Source organism: Physcomitrium patens, chromosome 12, assembly GCF_059467195.1.
Source record: "Physcomitrium patens ecotype Gransden chromosome 12, ASM5946719v1, whole genome shotgun sequence".
In the NCBI taxonomy this organism is placed as follows: Eukaryota; Viridiplantae; Streptophyta; class Bryopsida; order Funariales; family Funariaceae; genus Physcomitrium; species Physcomitrium patens.
The window spans coordinates 7,983,800-7,994,945 of NC_143421.1; the positions used below are offsets into that span (position 1 = coordinate 7,983,800).

General features: G+C 36.4%; 1 protein-coding gene across 1 annotated transcript; it reads left to right on the plus strand.

Annotated features, from left to right (window-relative positions):
- The first annotated feature begins 5,847 nt into the window (after positions 1 to 5,847).
- On the plus strand, positions 5,848 to 10,890 carry LOC112289974 (uncharacterized). The gene is made up of 4 exons (XM_024535772.3): positions 5,848 to 7,028; positions 7,447 to 9,478; positions 9,665 to 10,219; positions 10,508 to 10,890. The coding sequence occupies exons 1-3, from the start codon at positions 6,828 to 6,830 to the stop codon at positions 10,165 to 10,167; spliced, it is 2,736 nt and encodes a 911-aa protein (XP_024391540.1). The 5' UTR covers positions 5,848 to 6,827; the 3' UTR covers positions 10,168 to 10,219; positions 10,508 to 10,890.
- Positions 10,891 to 11,146: the final 256 nt, after the last annotated feature.

An 11,146-nucleotide genomic window follows, 5' to 3' on the forward strand; every position in this document is an offset into this window, starting at 1 on the left:
TAGGGATTTGAATCAAGAGACATAATCTTGTATCAACTTTGATTGTATAAGATTTACTAACTGATCGCGTGCTATCTTCTCTATATTGATGGGCCGAAATTGATCATAAACTTGATTTCAAACTCATCCTAATGACAAAATCCACCTTGAGCTCCATAGCTTTGAACTCCATGTCGCCACCAAATGGTTGTTGCATCTCTCAAATAATTGGATGCATATATAATTCCTTCAATAGTATTTGTTCCAGATAATTAGAGGTATTGTTGCATGTTGAAGAGCCATTGACATACATCTTCTTGTCTTGAAGTCTCAAAGTATGTACTAAGTTTATTCAATTTCAACATAGGAGATATCAACTCCCTTGTCATTGAGGCTTCTATTTGCCCTTGCAAAGTAGATATTTGGCCTAAGATGTGTTGTATTTGAGCCTCCATGTAGGATTGGTCTGCCATATTTTTCATGATGTAATTTCTTTGCTGGATTCTACTATTATAATGCCTTCTCTTCTCCCGATTGATTTTTTATGAATAGCTCGTGGTAGCCTCAACATAATACATAGTGTGATAACAAGAATTGACCTTGGGCTAGATGATGTCTATTGACATATTACGAAATGAAAATAATTTAAAACTTGCTTTGATACTAATAAAACAAGACCAATCTATCTCATGTGTCCAAGATCCTTCTAATCCATAGTAACCTAAAACCTTGTCATAAAATAGGACAGACTAGACCAGAACAAAATTGAATAGAATCAAATAAAATAGGACATGAAAGATAAAATTGAGTAAATAAAAATAAAATAAAATAGAATTGAACAAAAAGATGCAAAATCAAATTTTACTAAGAGAAAGGATTCAAAGCAATATCTGAGTAGATGTTTGAAAAGATCCTAGCTAATTTCATTTATACCTTATTCTATCACCCTAGACCTTCTAAAATATTCCTAAGTCATAGATTCTACCTAGATAACCGCCTTAAACCTTTTTTTTTAAAGATCCTATAGTGGACCTTATTTAGATAATCATCCTAAATTTTTTGTAAAATGTTCCATGGTAGATCTTACCTAGTCAACTAACCTAACCTCAAATTCTAGAAACTTCCTTGGTTCTAACTATCTATACAATTATCTTATCTATATCCTATTACATTTCGAATGTATAATCATCACTCAAAATAAAATAAATTATTCTTAAATTCAAATTTAGAAGAATCTTGAAACTTGAAAGAATTATTTTTAATATCATGAAAAAACAAATCAAATGATATACTCAATTTAACTTGCTTGAGAAAAGTTGAATCAACAATCAATGTTGATTTTATTTCTTAAAAATAAAAGTGCTCCAACTTCAAGAGAGTTATTTTTTGTTGATTAAAAGATGTATCTCCTTCTTTTGGTACAAGATAAGAATATGTAGAAAGGATGTCTAACAAATCTTATTGTTTTTTGGGTTAATAAGTGATCTTGAAATCAAATCTTAATAAAAACATGTTCCAATGGCTTTAGAAATGATTCAAAATACATATTGACATGAAGTACTCGAGACTCTTGTGATTTACATATATGGTAGTTGGACTCAAAGTACCTTCTAAATAATGATGCTATTCTTAAAATAAATTCATGATTGTAAAAAGCTATTTGTTGTAATTTTTGTAGTTAATCTTAAGTACTTAAAATTTATTGGAATAAAAAGCTACTGCAGATAGTTTGTCATCTATTCTCATTTGTGACAATATTGCATATGAAAAAAAGTTTGATGTATCTATTTTTATAAAAATTATCTTAAAAAAGTTAAAGCAATATAAAATTAGTACATAAGTAAATTCCTTCTTCAAAGCATCAAATAATGCTTAGGCTTCTTTATTCTATTGAAGTTTATATTTACAAGTTAAATGTGTAAGTAGACTTACAACTTGAAAAAAGTTCTTGATAAAAATTTGATAATAATTAGCAAAGTCCAAAAAACATTGTACATCTCTTATTATTTTTAAATCTTTAAATCTATGATAGTCTAGATCTTCTTTGAATCTATCTTAGGCCTTTTTTTTGGAAATAATATATTCTAAAAAATCAACTTGAGTATAGTAGAATATACACTTTTTCATCTTGACATATAATCCTACATCTCTAAGTTTTTGTAATACATGATGAATATGAAGTTCATCTTTTTATGTATTCTGAGAGTAGATTAAAATATTGTCTAAATAGTAGACAATAAAATTATCAAAAAAATCTTGAAAAGTATCATTCATACAATGTTGAAAAGTAGCTAATGCATTTGTGAGTCCAAAAGATATAGAATTATATTTGAAATATCCATACTTAGTTCAAAAATTAATCTTTTATTTTATTTTATTTTTGATATAGACCAAGTTATATATTCATTGTAGATTTATTTTTGTATAGATCTTTGATTGATTAAATTGATAAAAAATTCTTAAAATCAAAGATAGAAAATACCTATTCTTGATGGTGATCTTGTTAAATCCTTGATAGTCTATGTATATCCATAGAGATCTATTTTTTTTTCTTCACAATTAAGATAAAAGCTCATGTTAGAGATTTTGAATGGCATATGAAATTTTTGGCTAAGTTTTCATCAATATATTCTAATAGTAGAGCCAACTCATTCTGCGATAAGCTAAAGATTAGCCTAAATGGTAGTTGAGTTATTTCTTGTAGATCAATTGAATAATTATAAGATCAATACTTTGAAAGAATATTTATATTTTTCTTTTAAACATGTCTTGGAAATCTTAATATTGACTAAGAGTACTACTTGACATCTTTTCACCATCAAAAATAGATATTATATATATAACAAAAAATGATCCTTCATTTGCATCATATATAAAAGCTCTTGAATTTATTAGTAAGGATTTAGATGTATTAAACTTATGTATTTTTAATTGACTAATAGAATTTTGAATAAAACTACAAAAAATGTCAAGGTTACAAGAAATTAAATCTATTTGAAGATTATACTTTTTTAATCATAATTATTTTAAAATAATCGGATTGGAGTGAGATCTTATTACTCTATTATGATCTTAAATTGTTGCATCTAAAAGAGAAATTTCATGGATAATATCTCTAAAAAATAACAAATGACCATCTATGACTTTTACATATAGAAGTTTAATTTTTTTAACTAAAAATATTTCTTATTTTTAGATAGAGTCTTTATCTATAACTTAAATTAAGAATCATGAATAATACAAAGACTTTGTAATTTTTAGGTCTTAAACATACATTTATTATTTAACAAGATGAAGGAACTAAAGAAAAAATGAAATCTTTACTAGATGTTGTATATGATTCTAGCTGTATGGTTCCTATTGTAGCTAAAAAAACTTGTTTTTTGATATATTATCTTTTTTAGCAATCAATCTCTTCATTTTGTGATTTCATTGCTTTTTAAAACAATGTTGAACAATGTGCTTAGCTTCTCCATAATATAAGCACAAATTCCTTTAATGACATTAAATCTTTTCTTACTTTGTGACAAATTTAAAACGTATTGTATCAATTTGCATTGGTTCTAGGCTTGATGAATAAGTTTATGAAAACTTAGGAGTTGCCATGATTACTTGACTTATTTCTCTTTAGCCAAATCTTTATTTTTGATGTCTTTTAAATAATACCTTTAATGTTATCTTTCAATCCATATTAAAATTGAATGATAAAAGCTTTGTCACAAGCAAAGTTTCAAAATTCAACAATATATATGGTAGCTAATTGTGATCTTTGTTATAAAGATAATAGTTTGATCTTTTCTACTCTTTCTTGATCACTTTTTCCAAATGTAGAAATAAACACTTCTAAGAATAAATTCAAATCATAAAAGAGTCGTGAATAATTTTCCATCAAAGGTATAAATTAAGAAAGAGCACTTCCAGATAGAAGTGTGTATATGAACCTAACTGTAATAAATCCATTAGAATATTAGAAAGGATGCAACGTTAAATAGAACTTGAGTTATTGTAAAAATCCTTGAAATATTGATCTTGTTCCATCAAACTTCTTAAGTATATTAATACTTGTTCTCATCACACTTGTAGAAAGAAGACTTCATAAATTTGGTTATAAGGACAATTAGCTTGTTTCTCTTAATTGCACAACTTTTTGACATAGACACTAAACTTCTTCTATATGTGTAAGAATAATATTTTCATGGTTGGTGTTAGACATGTATGAAATTTTTATTCTAAAAATATTGACAAGCTTGTGAATTTGTGATAGTTGCAAATATATTTTTACTTCCACCAAGTGTAGCATCTATGATCTTTCATTCTATTTCAAATAACTTAATAAATTTGCAAGTCAAATTAGAGGAAGATAATCTATAATCTCTAATGTCATATAAGAATTTCCACAAACATGGATAATTCACTCACTTTAAAGAAAAAATTAGTGCTAAAAGATTAAACTATTTGTTTAAAGGTGGGTAGTCCTCAATATTTAAAACACAAAAATAAAAGTGGAATAATTCACTCACTTCTAAAACAAGATGAGAACAATGAATTAACACTCTTATCAAACTGACAAGGATATTTATCTCAAAAAAAAAGTCTCAATACACTCTTGTGTTACTTAAAAAGACTAAAAGATTACTCAAAGATGGTAATATATTGAATTAGAATGGTTATTGCTAAAGACAAAAAGACTAGAAAGTCTTGAAATAAAATTAAGGACTAAAAAGGCTTTGACAAGAGTGAAGAAGGCTTCACTCTTGCCTCTATATATACTATTTAATTAAGAGCTATACATCAATGTTCTATAGGACTTCCAATACATATTGACTTTGTTAGACATATGTCTTAACTTACAAGGCAAGTTTTTTTATATGTGCACTAAATAATTATCTTGTTACATAAGCTATCAACACATTTGACATGTGGTTAAGTTATTGACCAAGTTTCTAATCTACTAATCAACTATAAATATGTGTACAATCAAAGCTGCATCTATGAAGCTTCTACAAAGCTTTTTTAGAAGATAATATGAAATTAGTCTAAATTTATCTAATTCTACCTAATCATATAGATAATTATTGGAATAAATATGTATGTGCATGGCAATTTTATGATAAATATTGATAATCCATGGTAATACATGATTACACATATAACATAAGGAGATTCACATGGAAATTAAAACAAAAACTAAATAAGGTGAATGTAAAAAATAAAATAGCAAAGGGATGAATATTAAATTGAATATTATAAAAATAATAATTATACTAATAATTTAGAAGGATTCAACAAATAAAAATAAAATACATCAGATTATTCTAAAAAAATCATAAATAAGTCTATAAATTTTTTGGAATACATATGCATTAGTGACAATGATAGTTTTCTGTTAAGATATTGATGCTTTCAAATCTGCTAAAAGTTAAATTAGGGCAACGTGGCACTCAAAGAAAATTTGTACCACACGGAGAAGAATACACACACAATAACGAGAGCATACGGAATCCGTTCGTAGTCATAGCCAGAATACGGTCCTCGATGCGCCTGACTCCGGCTCCCCACCGGGTTTCATGAAGGGGGGGGGACCCTGCCCCGCCCGTTATCCAGCATGCGTTCACACTGCAGCGTCCCCAGCACCTTCCTGCCCTTCCTCGACACGGTGCCCAGATTACGTACGTCCGTCTAATCGTCCGTCCGTCCGTCCGTCCGTTTTGCATCCGTCCAAGCTCACCCGAAGGCAACGGAAACGGTGACGGCGACCGGGGGGGGGGGTCATGGTCTTGGGAGGGATGCCTCCGAAGCTTCGGAGCAGACACTGCGATTCACCGAATTTCAGAGGGAGGGAAGGGTCTTGGTCGTGCAGTTGAAACCGAGTGGTGTGATGACTCTGGGGGTCATGGCATTGTTGACAAGGGGCCATGCAATCCGAGACACGCCGTGCTCGCAGAGTAGTAAATGGTACAGGGATGGAATTTAGCTTCAGTTTCCTCGCCCTGTTTACCAGGTGTCGGCGCATTCGATCCGCAATTATTTTCTCGCTGTAGTTTATATTGGCGTGGAAGAGATGGAGTTTGTCTCGGTTTTTTTTCTTGTAGTTAGGTTGCTGCCCTGAGACTGGTGGGGCGTCCTTGTGCATGCTGCGCGATGTTCCTCGAGTGCGGAGCTCTTAACAGCGTTTGAAAACTCCGTGAAGTTGCTGAGTATTTGTTTGGGTGACGGGAGGGCATACGATCGTCTGCTTGAGAGATGGGTCAGTTTCGTTGAGAGATACCTCAGGGGCTCTGTTTCGAGATTTCCAGCGCATGCGAGGTTGAGACACGTTTAGTGGAGAATTGGGTGACTTTTGGGGGCGAAGGGGGGGGGGGATTAATTGAGCTGTTTTTTGAGTGTGGAGTAAAACACCTTGAAAGAAGAAGCTCTACATGTTGTTTCGAACATTTTGTTAGTTTTGATTGCTGAACTTTCCGAGCAGACCGGAGTTCGTATGATTCTCTCGCCCTTTGAGTTGGAGTAGAAGATTTAGGGGTTTTGGATTCTTTTAAACACAGTCTGTATTGGAGCAGGTAGCACATAGTCTTAACATGGAGGCTGAGGAGCAAAATTGAAATCAATCGGCGGGTAAAACAACATCACTAGAATTTGAACCTGTAGAACCGAGGCTCAAAGGCAGGGTTAGAAAGAGGAGACTGACAACTTGAGAGGTGGATTGATTGATTGAACCAAGCCCAAGGGACACCATATACTCTTTTTGTAAATATTTTTTCCCAGAGAGACAAACCTAAAGGTGAACTTTGACCAGCGCTTGTTGAGTACCTAGTGAATGTTGGAAACCAGTGTAGAATTACATCAAAATGGTGAGAAGTGGTATCCGCTTCGTCTTTAAGCGTTCAGGGCTTGCAGCGCCGTTTCTGTATCTCCTATTCATGAGTTGCGCCCTGGCTGTGGCAACTTGCGGGTCTGAGGCTATGTCGGATGGAGCGTCCATGTCACAGGTCTCTCATATGAAGATGGGAGTAGCCAACACCAGGAGAGAGCTTGCGAATAACACTACAGTAAGCAGCTGCACCTCTTAGACCTCACGTATCTTCAGATGAAGGCAGGCATCCATGGCACATTGGGGTTGGTAATGGATTTGGGTCTTTTCCAGAGTTGGAGAGAACGAAAACTGAAAATTTTGTGTGCTGTTCGGGATGAAAGTAAAAAATTCAACATTAAATAATTTTTACAAAAATCTCCCCGGAGTGGGTTTACATATTGCTCAGCTTCAGTTGAATTATTTAATTTCTTTGTTTAATTTTATGAAATGGGCATTGATTCAACCAGCAGTTTACCGAGTCTGGAGGAGATTGTACGTACCTCAATGATTTTGTCAGACCTGCGTTGAGAGGATTTTACATGGGAAAAGATACTCACTTCAGTACCACATAGCTCAAAGTTTTAGTCTTAATCCTTTTATCTGTTTTCACGCAGACCTTGAACTCGACGCAATCATTGCAAGAGGATGCTGACGTCCTTTTACAATTCAAGGCGGCCATTACAAGTGACCCTTCAAATGTTACCTGGTACTGGAAACCACAAGGTAGGCTGCAAAGGATTAATCCCTGCAGACCTTGGGTGGGGATTACGTGCACAAGAAGAAGAGTAACAGGAATCAACCTCTACAATCAAAGCCTCGAGGGCAGTCTTATTTCGGCGCTGGGGCGTCTCTCACGGTTGCAAACTCTCAATCTGTCGACTAATCAGTTTTCAGGTGAAATCCCCTCCGAGCTTGGCTTGGCCTCCGACTTGGAGATTCTCGACATCCGGAGTAACAACCTGACGGGTGCTTTGCCGCCTTCACTTGGAGATTTAACGAACCTCACTTCGCTTGTTGTATCCAACAACAATTTGGCGGGGATTATTCCAACCTCGATTGGCGGCCTTCTGAGTTTAAGAAATATGAATTTGTCTGGAAATAGTTTCTCGGGTACATTGCCTTCTTCACTTGGTCAACTTAATCGCCTGGAGACCTTACACATTGCGGGAAATAATCTTACTGGAATGATCCCACAAAATCTCACGGCCTGCACCGCACTTCAGGATATTGATTTGAGTAACAACAATATCAGTGGCTTCATTCCGTTTCAAAACATGAAAAATTTGACCTCGCTTCATTTGCAAAACAATATCCTGGAGGGGAACATCTTGAACATTACCACATTTCCTATTTTGGAAGATCTCGATTTGACAAATAACCGCTTGGGCGGTGAGATTCCGCAGAACATTGGTATAGTTACATTGAAAAAGAATCTCCTTCTTGCGCGGAACAACCTCACTGGGAGTATTCCGGACGGGATTGGCGAGTTGAGCTTGGTTGAGCGGATTGATCTTTCTGCGAATAAACTTTCAGGCAGTATCCCCGAGGCCATAAGCAAGTGCATCAGTTTGATCGAACTAACCGTTGCGAGCAACAGTTTGACGGGGAACTTTTCTGTGCCTGTTGGTGCATTTCCTAATCTGATGAAACTCAATGTTTCTCATAACTCGCTCAATGCTTCCCTCCCAACTCTCGACCATTTGCTAAATCTCAAGGTATTCGACGGATCTTTCAACGACTTCGTCGGTGAAGTCCCAAGCACATTTGTGAACTTCCCCTCGCTCGTACATTTAAATGTCTCTTCGAATCGCCTATCAGGGGAACTGCCTTTCTTCGCCAGCCATGACAGCGTCGGGGCACAAAGTTTTCTCAACAATTCGGAGCTGTGTGGAAGTATTCTGGATAAATCATGCGGCTCGAGCAAGATTGCAACCAGCACGATCATTTATATTGTGCTTGGGAGTGTGGCAGGATTACTAGCACTAGTGTCAATAGCGTCCTTCATTGTTTCTTGCAGAGGACGGAAACGGAAGGGTAGCAGAAACTCAGCGCAAATTTCTGCCGAGCTTCAATTGAAGCTTTCAGCGGAAGAAATTTTGACCGCCACGAACAGGTTTAGCAACGAAAATTACATAGGCGAAGGCAAATTGAGTACCGTTTACAAAGGAGTTCTCCCAGACCAGACCGTCGTCGCTGTAAAGAGGCTTGCCATAACCAGTGCTGAAGGAGAAGATGCAGAAAACAAATTGAATGCGGAACTTGAATCGCTGGGGCACATCCGCCACCGAAGTTTGGTGAAAGTTTTGGGATATTGCTCGAGTCCAGATGTGAAGGCACTGGTGCTCGATTACATGCCCAATGGCAGCCTAGAGTCCTTGCTACATCCCCTTCAGAACGCCGAAGTAATTCAAGCTTTTGACTGGACGGCGCGGTTTAATATAGCCGTAGAAGTCGCTGAGGGAATAAGGTACCTACATCACGAAAGCCGTAACCCAGTTGTGCATGGTGACGTGAAACCGAGCAATATTCTTATCGACGCGAAAATGGAAGCAAAGATTGGTGATTTTGAAGTTGCTAGGATTTTGACCCAACAGCGAGCTAGTCCCTCAATGGGGATCACCACCCCTAATGGTTACACACCTCCTGGTAAGCATCAGCAGTCTATCTGCTCTATTACTTCGTTAACTACGATGACTAGTGCCTGGGTAGAAAAAGTTGTAGATTGGACGTTCGTGGTGTTTCTGGCTCATAGCAAAGTTGGTGACGCATGTAATAGATTGATTACCGACTCTTCGTTTCTAACCAATTTGACTTCGTCTATGTCTTTAACAGACGTTTGGGAATCAGGAGTTCCAAGCAAGAAGGGCGATGTGTACAGTTTCGGAATCGTTATGTTGGAAATGATATCTGGAAGGAGTCCAGACAGACTCGAACCAGCGCAAACCCTACCTCAATGGGTCCGTGCAACTGTATCAAACTCCAAAGCTTTACATAACGTACTGGACCCCCTCCTGATGTCGGACCTTGTGGCGCATCAACAAAAAATGGCCATGGTCCTGGGAGTGGCGCTTCTTTGCACTCGGATCAAACCTGAAGAACGTCCACATATGGACGATGTATACAAAATGTTGGTTCACATTAGGACGAAACTTGCGGATGCAGATGCAAGACAAACGAGTCGGAGGAGGGGATGGAGGTCTGAAAGACGAAACTCAAGTGCCGGACGTAGACAAAGCGACATTGAAGTGAAAGTGGTCACGCAACCACAACTCCCACAACAAACTCTTCCCCATACCCCGTCTCTCTCTGACTGGACTCCTCCAAGTCAAGTATAATATCAGAATTATGAATCACTCCAAACTTAAGATGCAGCTTTGTTCTCCTGCGGTAAGAAAGATCCCTCAACACAAGCCTGTAAACCGTTGCTCAGATTATTTTCGTAGAGTTTGCTGTAGGCACCGACCCTCCAACCACCTCAAAACTGCTAATGGAGACACTATCTATGTGAATTGCGACATATTACAGTGTCGCTTTTCCTCTCGCCAACAGTATTATGTAGCCAAAATGTGGACATATTTAGATTTGAGTTTAGGCACTTGTGTCAAAGTTGTGAAAACCTGCCGTTGTGACGGATGCCTCGTTGAAAGTAGTAATCATTTAGCTTTGTTGTTGCAGGTGATTAAGCAGTGATGCTCTGGCTTTCCCTCAGGATGGGCTTGGATGTAGTTTTTCTGTAGTTACCTTCTCCGACATGGCTTGCCGGAGTGACGACTTAGAAGAATTCCGAGTCGACTATTCTTGCTTTAGATTAAGGCAATGAAGTCATGATGCAAACATTGTCTCTGATTGAGGCAAATTGATTATTGTAGAGTGATCAGCCTGATAGGTTGGTTAAATTGTAGAAATTCTTCGTTTAAACAATGCTGACTTGGCAGGCATTCTAGGTCACAAGTGTATTCCAGCACTGTGTCACAATTCATTCATCATTGTAGATTGTGAAGGCTTGTAGGTCATACCTGTGTTCAGGCTTGGTGAAGCATGATCCCTCATTTCATCCACCGCAGTGTGTATCGGTCTTCCTTGGCAAGCTCTTCACTGAAGTAGAAGATGGTGTCTCAGAGATCATTGATGCTCATGAAATTCATAACTTAGCTGCTACGTCGCAACAGTAGGAGATTCGTCCAAACTTCCACTGTAATATTACAAATCCACCCACAATGCAGAGGAGGGAATCAAATCATACTTGTGAACATCAACATAGCCATTACTCTCTTCTGCCCATGACATCTAAATCTAACAATAATAATAATAATA